The 21,166-nt window shown below is 42.4% G+C and overlaps 1 protein-coding gene across 4 annotated transcripts in view; it reads left to right on the top strand.

Moving 5' to 3' along the window:
* LOC106095623 (uncharacterized) overlaps window positions 1-18,126 on the top strand; it is a 190,469-nt gene extending 172,343 nt beyond the window's left edge. For 3 of the 4 annotated variants that reach the window (XM_013262885.2, XM_013262884.2, XM_013262886.2), the window contains exons 7-14: window positions 7,640-7,730; window positions 7,792-8,762; window positions 14,904-15,080; window positions 15,160-15,352; window positions 15,410-15,674; window positions 15,731-15,908; window positions 16,007-16,018; window positions 16,089-18,126. In XM_013262885.2, coding sequence (XP_013118339.2) covers window positions 7,640-7,730; window positions 7,792-8,762; window positions 14,904-15,080; window positions 15,160-15,352; window positions 15,410-15,674; window positions 15,731-15,908; window positions 16,007-16,018; window positions 16,089-17,277 — 3,076 coding nt within the window. In that variant the 3' untranslated portion in view covers window positions 17,278-18,126. Of the gene's footprint in view, window positions 1-7,639; window positions 7,731-7,791; window positions 8,763-14,903; window positions 15,081-15,159; window positions 15,353-15,409; window positions 15,675-15,730; window positions 15,909-15,960; window positions 16,019-16,088 lie in introns of all 4 variants that reach the window. The other variant, XM_013262887.2, reaches the window with a different exon arrangement.
* Window positions 18,127-21,166: the final 3,040 nt, after the last annotated feature.

Here is a 21,166-nt window from a genome sequence, read left to right as displayed (position 1 = left end):
GGGCCGGGGGAGAACGAAAGCAAAGCCAATGCCAAAAGTTTTAATAGCCATTGTAATGCAGAAACCATTCAAACCGTCTAAAAACAACATAAGCACAACATAACCTTGTTGGACATGTAGCCAGAATGTGAGAGGGAGAATTGAAGAGAGAGTGAATAACATGAGAGAAAGTGAAATATGGTTTAGGCGTAAAGGAACACACAACGACTTATTACTGTGCCATGAAAGGGCCATGCTATGGCTGACTCGCATATTTTCTTTTTTTCTTTTTTCATTAATCTGCTCATTTATTACTTAACCCACTTGAACTCTCGAAATCTCACACTTTCCCCCTTAGGCTCTCTCACACGCACCGAGACGCTTAAACCAACCCAATAGTCCAGGCCACTAGTTCCAAAACTGCTTATTCACTAGTTGCAAACTAATCAGGACTAGTTCCACTTTTGTTTACTTTTAGGGTAAACAATAGGTGAATTTAGTATTGGAGTAAACAGTTGACCCTGGAACTAGTACTTCTGCTAGTTCCAACTAGATCCGTAATTGACATTTGTCACTCTTTGAGGAAATATTTTTCAATTCTCTCCACTTAAGTACTTTGTAGGTTTTGTCAGTTGTCGACGAGGAGATTTAAACTCAACATTTTAGGCATCCTCCAGCCTACAAACATCACTTTGTTAATGTTTATGGAATAACGCAATATGTATTACTGCACAACAATAAATTTCTCAATTAAATGAATACTCCGAAAGCCTGGCCGGAGCCAAGGGTGGTGTTTATACCGAAGCCCGGCAAGGCAAGTTATGCTACACCAAAGGCCTACAGACCCATAAGCCTTACGTCCTTTCTACTCAAAACCATGGAACGTATTGTGGACACCATGATAAAGAGTTGGATATCCAGCGAACTGCTCAAATACAAACAGCATGCCTATGTCAAGGGAAGGTCGGTGGAAACTGCCCTGCACGAGTTTGTGCATAAAATAGAAGAATCCTTCGATGCCAAAACGTACACACAGGCAGTATGCATTGACATCGAGGGGGCTTTTAACAATGTGCGGACCGACTGGTCTAAGGATCCAATCCTTAGAACAGTACCGGATGGACCCGGTCGTTAGAGACTGGATAAACCATATGCTAAAGAACAGGTGGATAAATTGTGTGTCCCATGGCAAACACACACAGGGGGTCATTTTATCGCCACTCCTATGGGTGACCACCATAAATGACCTATTTCGGATGCTGACAGAGGAGCGATTTTGCAGACATATGCTATGCAGACGATGTTATAATACTTCTAAAAGGGGTAAGGATCAGAACGAGCTTTGCAGAAGGGCCGAAAGGGGCTTGCATATGACATAGGCTGGGCTAGACCCAGAGGTCTCAATGTTAACCCAGAGAAGACTGAAATATGCCTGTTCACGAGGAAGACGAAGGTGGACCAATCTAACGCACCACGTTTCCTCAATAAGACGATTTCGATATCTGACTAGGTCAAATACTTACGTGTGATCTTGAACAGGAAACTGAATTGGAAGTGTCACATTCAGGCACGTACTGAGAAGATTCACAGATAATGGGTACTATGAGGACGAGCCGTAGGCTCGAAATGGGGACTGAATCCAAGGATAGTGCACTGGAGCTTGAATAGACCAATACTTACTTACGCCTCAGTAGTTTGGTGGACTGCTATGGAGAAAAAGTGCAACATAAAGACCATACAACAAGTTCCGAGAACAAGTTGTCTTGCCATTGGCGGAGCGACGAGGACCACGCCCACTAGGGCTCTAGAGACTATTCTAGATATCCGACCCATTGGCATACAGATTAAGTGTGAGGAGAGCCACTGCGGCTATGAGACTTAAGGCGATGGGAGAATGGATTGAGGATGGGAGCTGCTCATACCATCGCGGTATAATCGAGGCGACAATAGGAAACTTGGATAAAAGGGAAGAGGTTTCCGATCGGATACCTAAAATGAACGCTTAAATCGAGTGCGAAGCACTGCTGCCATTGGCACAGTCTTGGATTAACGATACCCTAGTATTCCCATCTGGAAGATCATGTTACACGGATGGATCAAAGCTAGAGGACAGAGTGGGCCTGGGGGTTTACATTGATAACCCAGGGACTGAGATCTGTTTTAGACTGCCTGACCATAATACGGTCCTGCAGGCGGAGGACCGGGCGATCACGGAATGAGTGAATTGGTGTGGTGCTAACGGGAGGACGTCGAGTATGAACATCTGTAACGAAATTAAAATTGCCATAAGGGCAATATCAACCAGGACGGTAAGGTCACGAACAGTCTTGCTGTGTAAGAAGGAGATTAGCGCCTTCTTTGACGATGGCAAAATCCGCATCGTGTGGGTGACGGGCCATAACGGAGTAAGGGGAAATAAAAGGGCAGACTATTTTGGCAGTGAAGGCCAGAGGACCGACCCTTTCGGGTCGACGCAGTCCGAGTTAAGGACGACGAGTGCGCATACAACATTGTGGAGCAGCGAAACGGTCGGTAGGCAGGCGAAAATCCTATGGAGCGATTTAGATCGTAAGAAGACGAGGCTATTACTGAAAGGAAGCAAGAAGGAGGTCAGTATAGCTATTGGTATCATAACGAGACAAATAGGACTACGAGCTCACCTATGTAAAATCGGTGCGGCAAGTAATAGCATGTGTAGGGAAGATGATGAAACATTGGAGCATTTCCTTTGTCATTGTCCGGCTTTCGCGTCTAACAGATACCGGTACTTAGATGGAGACACAATACCAGACATGAACCAACTTAAAGGAGTGGTATTGAAAACAATTAAGGATTTTGTAAGCAGCACGGAATTCCTAACTTAAAAGTTTCTTTTTAGAGGTTACTTTATATTTTTAGAGCGCACAACAAGCCGATTATTGGCTTAAAAAAACAAAAAAAAAAAATTGCTAGCCGGGGGACTCGAACCTCGAATTTTGGTGGTGCAAATTCTTCCTCGCACGCAAGTAGCACGATCATTTTTTTAAACCGATTTCTATCTGCAGCATCTGGTACTAATTCGGTAAATAGTATTTTAGAGCCAAATGCATAAATGCCCTACCAGGACCTATCCTACGGTGTTAGAATGGTGTCAATTTGTCACCTCGAGCGACCAACCTTTATAAGAGAGAAAGGTTTTCTTCCATGTAAGGGGACGAGAACTGGGACCGGTCCCTTTCGCCAGAAGACCTATCTCGTGACAGGTTTGGGACCCGTCCCATTTCCCGTAGGGTAGCTACTTTCTTAGGATTTCGCATAAAGTGGAACTGTAGGGACAAAATTGGCTTTGAAAGTCAGCTACGGAACTAGATGATGGTGCCAACTGGTTACTGGCTACACAACTGGGTACATACTAAACACAAACCGAAAATGTGTGTAATTGTGAGATTACTTTGATAATTTCAGGATACATTCTCAACTCCGAGAAATAAATGAATTACTTAGACGGGCAGAGCAGAGGCAACATGCAAAGCCAAAAAGATAATTTTAATCGGATTAACTTGTGTAAGGCGCATAAATAATGCCTACACACATAGATTTGCATAATTTCCCAGAGTAGAAAATGGAGCAGCGTTTTAGATTAGCAAAAAAAAAAACACACGGAAAGTTTCGTTTCAAGTTTAACTCTGTCAAAAGTCACGGGCTAGGAGATGTCAGGCTTTAAGGGCATTGAACAACAAAAATAAATCGTAGCTAATTTTGGCATGTTGGACGAAAAGATTCCTTTAAGAAGGAATCCCCAACATCGTTGAAGATTTCTCGGCAATATTAATTGGATTTCACTTAGTTCCGAAGGCATGTACAATAACACAATGTCACCACATTAGCTTTAACTGATGTAGTTAAGCTACTTAATCTTAGAAAATTAATTTTAATATTTTAATGCATTTTTTAAGTATTTCCCTAAAGAGGCCATACAATTTAAAATCAATTCTTTAAGAGAAACCAACACGAATTGCTATATTTTTGTAGTATATATGGCAACTATATCCAAATATAAACCGACATTGACCATACCGATTATGGTTCAGGTATGGTTCATAGAAGACTATACCAAATTTCATCAAAATCGGACAATAAATGCGCCTTTTATGGACCCAATGCCTTAAATCAGGAGACCAGTATATTGACATCTATATCTAAATATAGTCCAACATTGACCATACCCAGCAGGATTATCGAGGGGCTTACCACAACTCATTGTACCAAATTTCAGCGAAATCGGATATTAAATGTGCCTTTTAAGAGCCCATGAACATAAATAGGGAAATCGGTATATATGGCAGCTATATCCAAATTTGGGCCGATCTGTGCCATATTGCAGAAATATTTCGAGGGGCTTAACATAACTCACTGTCCCGAATTTCAGCAAAGTCGGATAATAAATGTGGCTTTTGTGGGCCTAAGACCCTAAATCGGAGGATCGGTTCATATGAGAGCTATATCCAAATCTAAGCCGATCAGGGCTAAAATGAAGAAGAATGTCGAAGGGCCCAACATAACTCACTGCACCAAATGTCAGCAAAATCGGATAATAAATGTGGCTTTTATGGGCCTAAGACCCTAAATCGGAGGATCAGTCCATATGAGAGCTATATCCAAATCTGAACCGATCTGGGCCAAATCAAAAAAGGATATACCCTAAATCGGAGGATCGGTCTATATGGCAGCTATGTGCAAATCTGGACCGATCTGGACCAAATCAAAAAAGGATGTTGAAGGGCCGAACACAACTCACTGCACCAAATGTCAGCAAAATCGGACAATAAATGTGGCTTTTATGGTCCTCACACCCTAAATCGTAGGATCGGTCTATATGGCAGCTATGTGCAAATCTGGACCGATCTGGACCAAATTGACGCAGGATGTCGAAGGGCCCAACATAACTCACTGTCCCGAATTTCAGCAAAGTCGGATGTTGAAGGGCCGAACACAACTCACTGCACCAAATGTCAGCAAAATCGGACAATAAATCTGGCTTTTATGGTCCTCACACCCTAAATCGGAGGATCGGTCTATATGGCAGCTATGTGCAAATCTGGACCGATCTGGACCAAATCAAAAAAGGATGTTGAAGGGCCGAACACAACTCACTGCACCAAATGTCAGCAAAATCGGACAATAAATGTGGCTTTTATGGTCCCCACACCCTAAATCGGAGGATCGGTCTATATGGCAGCTATGTGCAAATCTGGACCGATCTGGACCAAATTGACGCAGGATGTCGAAGGGCCCAACATAACTCACTGTCCCGAATTTCAGCAAAGTCGGATGTTGAAGGGCCGAACACAACTCACTGCACCAAATGTCAGCAAAATCGGACAATAAATGTGGCTTTTATGGTCCTCACACCCTAAATCGGAGGATCGGTCTATATGGCAGCTATGTGCAAATCTGGACCGATCTGGACCAAATTGACGCAGGATGTCGAAGGGCCCAACATAACTCACTGTCCCGAATTTCAGCAAAGTCGGATAATATTGTAAATGTGGCCCTTATGGGCCTAAGACCCTAAATCGGATGATCGGTCTATATGGCAGCTATATCCGAATCTGGACCGATCTGGGCCAAATTAACTCACTTTCCCAAATTTCAGCAAAATCGGATAATAAATGTGGCTTTTATTGGCCTAAGACCCCAAATTGGGCGATCGGTCTATATGGGGGCTATATAAAGATATAGTCCGATATAGTAACCTGTGCAAAGTTTCAGCTCAATATCTCTATTTTTAAAGACTGTCGCGTGATTTCAACAGACAGGCGGACATGTTTAGATAGTCTTCGATTTTTACGCTGATCATGAATATATATACTTTATAAGGTCGGAAATGGATATTCCGATGTGTTGCAAACGGAATGACAAAATGAATATACCCCCATCCTTCGGTGGTGGGTATAAAAATGAATTTGTGTTTGTTCATTTGGCCCGGCCTAGTCAAAAACGGCCGAACTGATTACCTTGAAATTTTCATGGATTGTGTAGGTTGGTCTGGAAGGAAACATAGGCTATAAAATTTGGGGCGGACCCTCCCCCTTACCACAAAAGTACTATTAAAAAATAAAAATGTACCGATCAGAACGATATGGGATTCAAATGAAAGGTATTCAAGAGTAGAATACAAATTTCATATTAAAAATTAGGTCCAAGAAACTTGTGGGCCGCCCGACCACAAAACCCCATAAAATAGATTTATTGCACGAGCATGACAATATGATACTCCAATGAAAGATATTCGGGAGTAGATTACGAATATAGCCAGGAAGAAGGAATAGGCTTTGTAATTTATTGATAAGGGATTTATTGATCGGAAGGGCGGGACCCTCCCCCTTTACCCCAAAAACACCACCCAAAATCAAAAGTGGACCGATAAGGGCAATATGGATATCAAATTAAAGATATTGAAGAGACGGACCAATCTGGACCGTATTCTGGTCGGACTAGGTTAGGCTTAAAACAACTCACTCAGCGAAATCGGGTGACAGATGCGACTTTTTTTTGGCTTAATACCCTTAATCGCCAGATCGATCTATATGGCAGATATATCTATATATAGTCCGATCTGAACCAAATTCGGGTCGTATGTCGGGAGGTTTAAAAAACTCAATGTTTCAAATTCTAGCGAAATCGGTCTTTACGGACTTTAGACCCTATATCGGAAGATTGGTCTAAATGGCAGCTGTATTTAAATATGGTCCTGTCTATACCATATACGGTTCGGATGACGGAAGAATTAAAAAATCAATGTTTGAGCACAGTCGGATGATAAATGGGTCTTTTGATCGGTCTATATGGCAGCTATACCCAAATATACCCCGATTTGACTCTTTCACAAATTTAACCTGTGCAAAATTTCATATTCATAATAAGCCAATTGTAAACGTTTTAGCATGACGATTGTTAGCCTTGTATTCAGCCCGGTAATGGAGCATTTCTACCAGCGACGTAGCCAGGATTTTATTTTGGAGGGATCCATACTAAAATGGAGGTTAGCGTGTTTGCCTATGACGTTGAACGCGTGGATTCGATTTCGGATCAGAAAACATTTTCGACGGCGGTTATCCCCTCCTAATGCTGGCGAAAATTGTGAAGAACTATGCCATCTAAAAGCTTCCCGCCAAGCGGTGCCGCACTGCGGCTCTCCGTTCAGACTTGGCTTTAAAAAGGAGGCCCCTTATGTTTGAGCTTAAACTTGAATCGGATAGCACTCATTGATACTTGTGTTGTGCGCCCCAGTTCCTTAATGGAATGTTCATGGGCAAATTTGCATTTGCATATTAAAACTGCAAAACAATAAGTAACAATAAGTATAAGCTCTAAAATTCCAAAAATAGGTATTTTGGAGGGGGTAGGTCTCGAGGCCGATAGCTCCCCCTCCCACCTGGCTACGTGCCTGATGCCTTAGCCGATATTTGAATTTCTTAAAAAATTTCATTAAAATTGGTTTTTAGACAAAAATTCGTTGATTAATAAAGAAAATACTTTTTGAAATTAGATTGCCGAATGGCCTTTTTATATATCCTATTTGAAAAATTCTAACAGAATTATTTTCATATATATTTATATACTTTTAATATTTTATATGGTATTTTTCAACAATATATTCTTCTCTATTTTTTTTTAGAAATTATTTCTTGCGCAAACGCTTGTCCAAAGGTCCAAATAAGATTGTGCTTTCTGCCAATGATTTTGTATTTCCAGTGGATTCAAGAAGGGTGAGTTTCTGTTCTCAGTCCAATGTCAACAGCACTCAGTTGGATTTCGTTTTGCTTGCAGGTGGACGAAGGCATTGAGGCCATGCTTTGCTGTTGGCTGCAACAATTACAGGAGTTTGGGGGACCCGAAGTCGATAAACCGGATTTGTTGAAGGGCTCCATTGGTTCGCTGAAAAACTTGGGCTTTCTTATACCGGGAGCATCGGGACCCACCACCATCAATGGTCTTAACGGAAAGACGGGTTCGGGATCGGCCAGTTTGGCCCGCCACAATCCGGCCTTATTAGATATGAGGGCCCGCTATAATGGTGATTTGGTGCAACTCAAAGAAGTCTCTCTCAATGGATCCACCGAGCTCAAATCCAAGGCCATGGATCTGCTGGTAATGGCTCACGGCCTCAGGCATGAGAACATCAATCCCCTAATCGGTTGGCTGGCTGATCCCAATCGTACCGCCATGGTTTTCGACTATTGCTCTCGAGGTTCGCTGCAGGATGTTCTGATAATGGACGAAATCAAACTGGACTGGTCATTTCGTCTTAGCCTGCTCACCGATTTAGTGCGAGGCATGCGTTATCTGCATGCCTCACCGCTGCGTGTCCATGGCACACTGACTTCGCGCAATTGTGTTGTCGATGCACGTTGGGTGCTTAAAATAACCGATTATGGGCTCCCCCAATTCTATGAGGCCCAAGGTGTGCAGCCCACCCCACGAACGGCCAAGGAGATGTTGTGGTGTGCCCCCGAGCAGTTGCGTTCACTGAAACCGCACCAACATCACAATCACTCGCGCCTTATGACCACCCAGGCAGGTGATGTCTACTCCTTTGGCATAATCATGCAGGAGGTGGTGGTGCGCGGTGAGCCCTACTGTATGCTGTCATTGTCAGCCGAGGAAATTATAGCTAAAATTAAAAAGCCACCACCCCTTATAAGGCCGTCGGTGTCGAAGGGAGCCGCACCGCCCGAGGCGATAAATATAATGCGACAATGTTGGGCAGAGCAGCCGGAGATGAGGCCAGATTTCAATTCGTAAGTGTGTGAAGTGAAAAACTAAAAAAAAAACAAAAAAAACAAAAAAAAATAAAACACAAAAGGGTTTTGCATAGGCAAATGATAGACAAGAGTATGACAGTGGGGCGCGAACACTATGGCGTTTCCCCTATTATGTTATGATGACTTGAACACATAATGGAACAAAACAGCATCAACACGTATTCCGCACATGAGGGAACGGAAAAACGAGATTTAATTCAAAACAAGTAGAAATGTGCTAAGTTCGACCGGGCGAATTTTGTGAAACCACCACCATGGAGACCTAGACTAATGGGGAGACCGATTCATACGGCAGCTATCTGGTTACAAACCGATTTGGGCAATACTCGCCTTGTATGTTGGAAGTAATAATAAACCATTACGGGCAAAATTTGATCCAAATCGGATAACAATTGTGGCTTATAGGGACCCTTAGAAGTCAAATCGAAGGACCACCTTATATGGGAGCTAAATCCAAATGTGAACCAATATGACCAATCCCCAATGACCTACATCAATAGCAAGTACTACTAAATTTCCCATGAATATTCCACTAAGGAACAGGGGATACATCTCTCATATCAATGAGTGCAATCGGATTAAAGTTTAAGCTCAATGGTAAGGACCACATTTTTTATGCCGAATCCGAACGGCGTGCCGAACACTACTTAGTAGAAAAGTTTTAACATGGCAGGATGTTAGCCGCGAAAGCTGGGCAATGGCATAGGATCTTCTCCAACGTCTCATCATCTTTCCTGCATGCCCTACACATGCTATTACTTGCCGCACCAAGTGAGTGTATAAGGGAGCTCGTACTCCTATGTGTCCTGTTATGATACCGAAAGATTTACCGACTTCTGCTTGCTGCCTTTCAGTAATAGCATGGGATCTCCATATGATTTTTGTCGTACTGCTGCCGTTCCTAACTCGGACTGCGTCGACCCGAAAGGCCTCGGGCTAATCAAGTTTGTTGTTTCGTCTGCTTTTTCATATTCCCTTTCCTAGGCTATGGCCTGGCACCCAAACGATGCGGATTGTGCCATTCTCCGAAAAGGCGTTAATCTCCTTCTTATACTCCAAGACTGTTCGTGAATTTGCCGGCCTGGTTGTTATGGCCAGTTTTACTGTCTATAAAGATATTCCCACTCGACGTCCTCGCGTTAGCACCACACAACCTCACGCATTCCATGATTGTCCATGTCTTCTATGCTTGGACAATCTAAATAATCTTGCCCTAGTCTTCTTCTGAGGAGTCTTCCGAATTTTGGCCAGTTGGCTTTCAACTTATTGAGGAAGCTTATCGGATTCGGCGCTGGCCGTGCTGCTCTAAACCTAACGTAATGATGGTCAGAGAAGGAGTGCTTCAAGGAGACGCTCCTGAACCTCATCGATTAGATTTTCCGAACATATTGTCACATCTAAAACCTACTCGCTAATCCTATTATAAAGGTAGCGGTGTTGCCAATATTAAGTGTTATTTGGTATTTAGTATTCAAGAATTTTGCCAGGTCTTGGCCCCGCTTATTAATGTTGATACTATCCCACGAAATGTGGTGAGAGTTCGCATCGTACCTCATTTCCTGTCTGCTTGCAGCTCCGACGTGGATGGCGGTCGAAAGGCAGACAGAGCGATGATTCACCGTCTCCCTGCCTTGCATCTGCACTGTTGCATCCGACGTTGACAACTCTGGCGAAACTATGTAATTTAAATTTGTATGACAAACAAAACGCAGGTCCTCGGCGGTGTACCAGAGTTCGCATAGAATAATTGGAAGTTGATATGGTTTAGTCCACAAACTTTATTCTGGGTCGCCCATGGCGCCTGCATTTAGGCAATATGAATCTTGTCCTTGCTGATTTTCTCTATCAGAGCGCGTGTAGCTGTCTCGCTCCGGTGGAGGTTTATGTGGATGACCTCAATCATTGGTCCTTCAGTAAATGGGCTTCTTGGGAGTGGGTGATGAATTCATCGCTAGGTCCCTGCTCATTAGGCTGCATTGATTTTACTTCCACTGCACTGACTGATGTTTTCGTATTAGATTCTTTTCCTATCCTAATCTTCCGATTCTTTATGAAGTGGGTCGGGACCCTGTACGTTAGGCTGTATTGAGTTTCCATTTGCACTACCCAACGACCTACACCAACAAGAATAGGGGATATCTTAATTCGCTTGAAATGTAGCGTGATTTTCCCATACGGACATGGCTAATTCGACTTTCAATGTCAAGACAATTTAATCTAACATCTTTTATTTGAGATCTATATTTCCATGGTTGGTAAATAAGTTCTAGTTGGGAGTGTTTTGGGCGTTGAATGGCCCCTCAGAGGTTTCGCCCTGCATGTGTACATTCAATACACGTTCTACTCCCAAATACCTTTCAATTGAGGTCCATATTGCCATGGTTGGTAGATATGTCCGCTTTGTTGGTGTTTCGGGGGTGGGGTTAAAACCTTGACACTCTCAAATATCTTCCATTTGTGACCCTTATTGCCGTGAATGGTCCAGGCAGACAGACGGACGGACGGACGGACAGACGAACAAACAGACAGACAGACTGGCGGATGGACGGATGGACAGATAGGCAAACGAACAGACGGACGTATGGATGGATGGATGGACAGACAGACAGACGGACGGACGGACGAACAGACAAACGGACAGACAGACGGATAGGCGGACGGACGAACAGACAACGGAAAGACGGACAGATGTACGGACAGACGGGCGGTAGGACGGTCAGACAGACAAACGGACGAACAGACAGACGGATGGATGGACGGACAGACGGACAGACAGACAGGCGGATGGACGGAGGGACGAACAGACGGACGGATGGACGGACGGATGGACGGACTGACAGACAGACAGACGGACGGGCGGACGAACAGACAAACGGACAGACAGACGGATAGGCGGACGGACGAACAGACAACGGAAAGACGGACAGATGTACGGACAGACGGGCGGTAGGACGGTCAGACAGACAAACGGACGAACAGACAGACGGATGGATGGACGGACAGACGGAGGGACAGAAGGACATTGCTAGTTCACCTTAAAATGTCATGACAATCAAGCATTAGTTGTCCAAAAAGTAATTGCGGATTTTTCTTATAGTCGGCGTTGACAAATTTTTTCAACGGCTTGTGACTCTGTAATTGCATTCTTTCTTCTGTCAGTTATCAGCTGTTACTTTTAGCTTGCTTTAGAAAAAAAGTGCGCGACATTGTTTGGCGTCAATTTTAATATGGGTACCACATGTATTGAAAGAAATTCATTTACCAAACCGAATCAACGCTTGTGATATGCACCTTAAATGCAATGAATTCGATCCGTTTTTAAAACGAATCATAACTGGAGATGAAAAATGGATTGTTTACAACAACGTTAGTCGAAAACGATCATGGTCCAGGCATGGTGAACCATCTCAAACCACTTCAAAGGCTGATATCCACCAAAAGAAGGTTATGCTGTCTGTTTGGTGTGATTGGAAGGGTGTGGTATATTTTGAGCTGCTTCCAAGGAACCAAGCGATTAATTCGGAAGTTTACTGTCAACAATTGGACAAATTGAATACAGCCATCAAGGAGAAGCGACCAGAATTGGTCAATCGTAAAGGTGTCATATTCCACCAGGACAACGCTAGACCGCACACATCTTTGGTCACTCGCCAAAAGCTTGGCTGGGAACTATTGATGCATCCACCATATAGCCCTGACCTTGCACCATCAGACTACCATTTATTTCGATCTTTGCAGAACTCCTTAAATGGTAAAACTTTCGGCAATGATGAGGCTATAAAATCACACTTGGTTCAGTTTTTCGCAGATAAAGGCCAGAAGTTCTAGGAACTTCGATAACCTTTTGCCAGGAAGATGGCAAAAGGTTATCAAACAAAATGGCAATTATATATTTGATTAAAGTTCATTCTAAGTTTTATTAAAAATGCATTTACTTTCTTTTAAAAAATCCGCAATTACTTTTTGGGCAATGGAGTGTATAAATGCATACCTCAAAATTTTGTTTTTTCAACATTTCAAACTTAGAGAAATTTCCTCTTAATTTTGTCTTGGAGAAATTTTATCCAAATTTCATCTGAAAAATTTTATGGAAATTTCATAAAAATGCTGCCTTTGGTGGAAAATCTGTCTTCTGAGAAATTTGATCAAAAATATGTTTTAGAGAAAATTTTAGCAAAATTTTGTTTCAGGAGTAAACTAAATTTGTATACCCTACACCACCACTGTGGTACAGGGTATTATAACCTTATGTATTTGTTTGCAATGCTATGAAGGAAAATAACTAGATCCAACGATAAGGATAGCGATTGACTTAGAATCACTTCCTAATTCGATTTAGCTATGTCTGTCTCTCTGTCTGTCCTTGTATTCTAGTTATCAAGGTGCAGGACGCATTTGTTGTCCGACTTTCATAGGTCCAAAGAAAAACCCTATTGACTTTGAAAAAAATCGGTCCGGATTTAAATATAAATTTGAACTATTAAGGCTGTAGAAGCCACAGTTTTGGTCCGATCTTAACCAAATTAGACATGAAATACTTTTTTCGACGTCCCAAGATGTGTGCAATATTGTATCAAAATCGGTTCAGATTTAGATATAGCTCCCATATATATCATTCATCCGATATACCCTTTTAATGCCACAGTTTTCGCGCGATCTTTACCAAATTTGGCATGAAGTGCTTTCTTTGACGTCCCAAAATGATATGGTCTTTGAAGGCTGTAAAAGCAATAATTTGGTCCGATCTTTACCAAATTTTGTACGAGGTGTTTCGTTTAATGTCTCAATATGTGTGCAAAATTTCATCAACATCGGTCCACATTTATTTGTAGGATAGGTTAGGTAAGAGTGGCAGACAGACAATTTTAAGTCCATTGTGATACCACAGTAGGAACATACCAAGGCCTCGGATGAAAATCGAACCCATGACTCTACGCTCTGGCAATCCGAGCACGCCTCCAACTCGGCTACCGGAGTGCCTTTGAAACTGCGGTAGCCAGCATATAGCCACTATATGCCAACTTTCAGACAAAACGGAAGAAAATTGAGGCTCCCGGGGCACAAGATGTCAAATCGGGATATCGGTTATATGGGAGCTGTATCGGGTTCTTGATCGGACCGGACTTTACATTGTTGTTGAAAGTCATAACAATACACTATGTACCGAATTTCAGACAAATTGAGGCATCCATGGACTCAAGAAGTCAAATCGGGAGATCAGTTTATTTGGGAGCTATATCGGGTTATAGACCGATTTGGACCGTACTTGGCATAGTTGTTGCTAGTCGTAACAGACGTAACACTACATGCATGCAATTTCCGCTAAATTGTGGCATCCAGGAGCTCAAGAAGTCAAATCGGGAGATCGCTTTATATGGGAGCTATATCTAAAACTGAAACGATATGGTCCATTTGCAATCAATGACCTACGTAAGTCATAGGTTCTATTTGTTAGACATAGGTTGTATTTGTTAAAAGAAGTAAGTAGACTAGCTGGTGCAGGGTATAACATAGTCGACTGCGCCCGACTTTAGCCTTTCCCAACTGGTTTTCTTTAGAAAAATGTCATCAAAATTTTGTCTTCAGGAAAATTTTTCATCAAATTTCGTGTGTTCCTCCTCAATAATTTTAACTAAAATTCACAATATTATTATTTATTTTTTTTTTTATTGCGTCACATTTTATGAGAAACACCACTTTGCATGCTTTCAAAGGAATCTGTTGAAAAAAAAAAATCATAATTTTATTCCCATATCGATTTTCATATTTATTGCTCCTGCCCCATTTCCGTCAACAATAACAACACACTATCGGTCACACTGGCACGCATTTAAAATGTCCTTTAATCGTCAACTACATCGCCAACCGTTGGACGAATGATTGGCGATGTCAATGTCAACGCGCTATAAATATCAACTATGATGGCGGTGGATTCGTTGTTCCGGCTGCTGCATCATAATAATGGCTATGATTCTGATTTTGCCGCTGATGCTGTCGATGATGATGATGATGATGATGACAATGATGTCTCTGTTGTTCCTTTGGCTGTGAATGAATGGCGGTGATATGGGATTGATGTGGCCATGATGACTGTGATGCTGTGACAATCCAATGCAGAGTCTATGAGCGCTTTAAATTATTAAATCATGGACGAAAAGTGAACTTCGTGGACACAATGTTTCAAATGCTCGAAAAGTACTCTAACAACTTGGAAGAATTGATACGAGAACGTACCGATCAATTGGATATGGAACGCAAAAAGACTGAGCAACTCTTAAACAGAATGTTGCCAAAGTAAGATGGGGAAAGAGCACGTAAATCGTTTATATCGATGTCATGTGTGTGTGTTTTTTTCTTTTTTTTGATATTACAGTTCGGTGGCTGAAAAATTGAAAATGGGTTTGGCCGTTGAGCCGGAGGAATTTTCCGATGTGACCATTTACTTCAGCGACATCGTTGGTTTTACAACGATAGCTGCCCACTGTACACCGGTGCAGGTGGTGGACTTGCTCAACGATCTCTATACGATTTTTGATGCCACCATTAATGCATACAATGTCTATAAGGTGAGGTGGAGGGTGTTCTTTGTCTGCTTTCAATAACTTTTGTGCTTTCCCTTGCAGGTGGAAACAATTGGTGATGCCTATATGGTTGTTAGTGGTCTTCCGGTACGTGTTCCCGATCATGCCGAACAAATCGCCACCATGGCCTTGGATTTGCTGCATCAGAGTGGGCGCTTCAATGTCAAACACCTGCCCGGGGTTCCGCTGCAATTGAGAATTGGTCTACACACCGGACCCTGCTGTGCGGGTGTTGTGGGTTTGACTATGCCTAGGTATTGTCTCTTTGGCGATACTGTCAACACAGCTTCACGCATGGAATCAACCGGTATGAGACACATTTAATTTTCTGGTGCAGCAGCTTAGGCAATCTTTCCTCTACAGGTTCCTCTTGGCGCATACATATGTCTCAGGAGACCCGCAACCGCTTGGAAGCTCGCGGCGGCTACACCATTGAGCCGCGCGGTCTCATTGACATCAAAGGCAAGGGCATGATGAACACATTTTGGTTGCTGGGCAAGAAAGGCTTCGACAAGCCCTTGCCAAATCCCCCACCGATCGGGTAAGTAATTCGCAACAGTTGCCCCACTGATTTTTCACTCTAACATGACTAGTCTTCTACCCAATGCCGAATGCGATGATTTGTCATAATGAATGCAGAGAATCTCACGGGTAAGACATGTCGCTCGTACTCTAGCGCCCAAGCTCAATGTATAATGACATCTTTCTTTCCATGCTTTAGTTTGGATGAATCGTTGATACGCAACTCAATTACCTTGAAGGCCCAGGCCAACAAGTCTCGCACAAGTACAAACCCCTCGTCCAGTCAATCCTCCTCGCTGGCTGGCGAGTCTGTGGAAGTCAAAGTGGAGATCACACCACCCACAAATGCCGAAATCTCCTCTCCCAATTTGCCAAACTCCTATTCCCTGGACTCCAATTCCACCACCACTATAAGTCCCAATATGACCTTGTGTCCCGAATTTCCCATTAAGACGCCCAGTACCTCGCCACAGTCCCGCAAAATAAGCGAGCTGCCTGGCGATAATCTATTGAATCCGAATAGTTTCAATCGCTTGCCCTCCTCCACGGCTGGGTCATCGTCAAGGCTCTACAAAAAGATCGAGGAGATGATGGACCTAAGCTCTCCCTACAACCATTACAAGTGTCTCAGCCCAAGTGAGAGCAACCTTACGCAGTTCTATGATGGCAAATATCTGTACAGCGGAGGTGGAGTGGCGCCAGTTATTCCAAGCACCAGCGGCAATTGCAATAGTCTGCAGACGGCAAGATTCGAAAAGCCCGGATCCTCGCGTTTGCTACGACGTCAGTTCAGTCTGGATCGTGATGATACCCACGCAAAGGGTGAGCATCACCACCAACAACATCATCAGTCTTCCCTGCAATCCTCCCACACCATGTCCATGTCCAACAAATCGTCAATGCTGGAGATACCCATACTACACGATACGGCAAGAAGTCCCAAGGGCACAATCAATCGCCTGCATAAACAGAACTCCAATTCCATAGCCCAAGATCTGGAGAAGATTGAGGAGATCCCTTTGTCACCGGCCTCGTCACAGCAGCATAGTAGTCTAGATAGCAACATGAACCGTAGTCCACCGTCCACAGTGGATGCCCAATCACCGCCTCCACCAACTGCCCTGAGGGGAGTTTTGGGAGGTTACCTTCCATCGACATCGCCTCCACCTGCCACCTTACTCTCGGCACCTGCATCGCCCGCTCCCTCAAGATCCCTGAATGGCGGTCTGGCCAGCACTGCGATCATGGAAAGTCCCACCACGGATGCCTCATCGACGGCAACCACAACGGCCTCAGTAAACTCCAATCAAACAGTTCCCAGTGAAGATCACAGAAACCTTAGGAAACCCGAAATAACTCTAAACGTTGAAGCCCTCCTGAGTAGGTAGGATACGGTGTAAATGCTCCTCTTCGGGGAGCATTTGGAGGCCAAATCTCAAACTTAAAGCTCTTCTAGGATTTTGCAAGTTACTCAAAGTTTAAGTTCACAGAAAGTATCCTGATTGGCTCAAAGTGCAATACAAGACATGCCAAGCGAAAACCGAAACAATTTTACATTTCAACCTCACCAAATTTCTGTCCGTCTGTCTGCAAGTTTTCGATCGAGTGAACAAGTCGAAATCGGTTGAAGGCCCCACAACAGGAGAGTGTGTGTGTGGAGCGACTCCTCAAGTATATTTTCAGAATATCTTCACACGCATGATGTTGTATTGAACTTTGATGAAACTCTCACATATAAGTATAATTAAAGCAATATTGTTATTATTATCTCATCTGGTCTTTGTTGTTATTCATAGATTGAAAACCATGATTTATTCTTCAATATCTTATATTTTCCATTATCTATCTATTTATGTGTTCAAATATATTAGAAAGGTATCTAGAGGTGTCTTCAAATGGCTTTAAACTAAACTTAACTAAAATGAAATACATAACCTACATATAATTAGACTAAGACAATTGTCATTAAGTTTTGTAAACTCAGTTCTCAGTTCAAATCCTCGATATACGATAATTATTTAATAGTTTCGAATAGTTGTACGACTTACATTGAAATCTGAAAGGCTTTATCACATAACAGAATATGAAAATGAAAACCATCTGGTCACCTTGTCTCTGAGCATAGGGAGCAAGCTGGCCATGCATCAAGGATTTAACCAAAGAATGAGTACAATTTTATGTTCACTAAGGCATAAAGTAAAAAAAAAAATAATAAAAGCGAATAATTGTTGATATTTTTTTTTTGTTTTTTTCAATACATTAAGGATGTAGAATGTAGAGAAATAATGGACAGCCAAATTTTCCACATGGCAAGTAATGTTCAAAGACACTAACCTTTCCCAATGTGTAAAGTACAAAATTTCCCCACGAACAGTGTGTCAAGTAGTGACATGATGAAGTGGTAACAAGTAAGAGCGTGCTAAGTTCAGCCGAGCCGAATCTTTTATATACCCTCCATCATGGATCGAATTTGTCGAGTTCTTCGCGCAGTATCTCTTTTTAAGCAAACAAAGAATAATGAAGAAAGACTGTTGCGCTATTGGAGCTATATCAAGTTATAGCCCGATTCGGAACAGAAAAGAATTGAATTCAGAACATTGCGCCATACGCATCACTGTTTTTGGAAGTCATAATAAAACACCTCACGCAAAATTTTCTACTGGCTCAAGAAGTCAAGATCCAAGATCGGTTTATATGGCACCTACACCAGGTTATGGACCGATTTGGACCAACTTCGCTGAAATGTTGGAAGTGATACCAAACCACCACGTGCAAAATTACAAAATCAAATCGAATGAAAGTCACAATAAAACACCTCAAGCTAAATTTCAGCCAAATCGGATAAGAATTGCGCCCTCTAGTGGCTCAAGAACTCAAGATCCAAGATCGGTTAATATGGCACATATATCAGGATATGGACCATACTTCGCTGAAATATTGGAAGTGATATCAAAACACCTCATACAAAATTACAGCCAGATCGGATAAGAAATGCGCCTTCTAAAAGCTGAAGAAGTCAAGACCCAAGATCGGTTTATATGGCAGCTATATTAGGTTATGAATCGATTTTGACCGTACTTAGCACAGTTGTTGGAAGTCACAATAAAACACCTCAAGCAAAATTTCATCCAAATCGTATAAGAATTGCGCCTTCTAAAAGCTCAAGAAGTCAAGACCCAAGATCGTTTTATATGGCAGTTATATCAGGTTACGAAACGATTTTGACCATACTCAGCACAGTTGTTGACAGTGATATCAAAACACCTCATGCAAAATTACAGCCAAATCGGACGAGAATTGCGCCTTCTAAAAGCTCAAGAAGTCAAGACTCATGCTCGGTTTATATGACAGCTATATCAGGTTATGAACCGATTTTGACCGTACTCAGCACAGTTGTTAGAAGTGATACCAAAACACTACGTGCAAAATTTCAGCCAAATCGGACGAGAATTGCGTCTAGAGCCTCTAGAGGCTCAAGAAATCACGACCCAAGATCGGTTTATATGGCAACTATATCGAAGCATTGACCGATTTGACCCATTTACAATCCCAACTGACCTATACCTATAAGAAGTACCTGTGCAAAATTTCAAGTGGCTTTACTCCTTCGAAAGTTAGCATGCTTTCGACAGACGGACGGACGGACAGACGGATGGACAGACGGACGGACAGATGGGCGGACATGGCTAGTTCGACTTAAAATGTCACTACGATCAAGAATATATATACTTTATGGGTTCTTAAACGCATATTTCGAGATGTTACACAGAACAGAATGACGAAATTAGTATACCTCCATCCTATGGTGAAGATACCCTCCACCACCGTTGAAAAGCTTATTCTTATATGCTTGCCTGGATTTGAAGTCGGGCGTTCAGTGCCATAAGCGGTACATCAAGGCTTCACGGAGATTAAGTCAGTCTGCAATCAGATGCACCAAGACATTTTGCGAGGGCGATCGCAAAACAAGCCGACCTCACATATAGATGGCGGTAGTAGTATGAACAAGTAAAAAAGTGTGAAGTTCGGTCATGCCGAACTTTCGATACCCACCACCTAGCATATAATAATCATCCTATTTTATTATAACTCCACTACTATATCCATAGTTATATCTAAATAAATTCTGGTCTCGATCACATTTTATTCAGGTCCCGAGAACTCATAACGGTTACAGCGAAATCAGGCAAGATATCCGATTTTTATGGGATTAAGACACAGAATTGGAAGATCGGCCTAGATGGCTGCTATATCTGTATAGTCTGATCTGATTCAGATTTTGGTCGGATGTCGGGAGGCTTAAAACAACTCACTATTTAGAATTTCAACGAAATCGGATAATAAATACAACTTTTATGAGCTTCAGACCGTTAAGCGGCATATCGGTCTATATGACAGCTATATCCTATATGTCAGGAGGCTTAAAATAACTCACTATTTCAAATTTCAACGAAAACGGGTAATAAATGCAGCTTTTATGGACTCAGACCCTTAACCGGCAGATCGGTGTATATGGCAATTATATCTAAATATAGTCCGATATAAACCAAATTTAGGTCGGATGACAGAAGGCTTAAGACAACTCACTGAAATTTCAAACTTCATCGAAATCGGGTAATAAAAGCAGCTTTTGTGGGTTCCAGAACCTTAACGGGGCAGATCGGTCAATATGGCAGCTATATCTAAATAAAGTCCGATCTTAACCACTTTTTTAACACACTCACCTTTTTAAATTTCAACAAAAATCGGATAAAAAAAAATTAATAGCCCTCAGACCCATTATCGGTAAATCGGTCTATATAGCAGCTATAACCAAATGTGGTCCGATTTGGTGCGTTCACGAACTTAACCTGCGCGCGGCAAAAAGACTTATCTGTGCCAAATTTCACTCAATATCTCAATTTGCGAAGGCTGTAGAGTGATTACAATAGCCGGACGGACAGACACACGGACATCGTATTTCGATGTGTTACAAAGGTAATGATGAAATTAGTATAGCCCTATCCTATTTGACTTTGACATTGAACAGGCATGTTAAGCATGGTCTGAATAGGTCTATAACGTAATATAGCTCCCATATAAACCGATTTCCCGATTTTTATTCTTGAACTTCCAGAGGGCGTAATTCTTATCCGATTTTGCTGAACTTTAGCACAGAAAACAACAGCCATGGTTTACTCCTGAAATCAAGCACTTGATCAGCGTTCGAAATTTGGCATATAAAAGATGGAAACGTTATAGACTGCCTACACTGTATGACACGTTTAAATCCGCTAG

This window comes from Stomoxys calcitrans, chromosome 2 (genome assembly GCF_963082655.1).
Source record: "Stomoxys calcitrans chromosome 2, idStoCalc2.1, whole genome shotgun sequence".
In the NCBI taxonomy this organism is placed as follows: domain Eukaryota; kingdom Metazoa; phylum Arthropoda; class Insecta; order Diptera; family Muscidae; genus Stomoxys; species Stomoxys calcitrans.
This window is presented reverse-complemented; position numbering and strand designations above follow the sequence as displayed.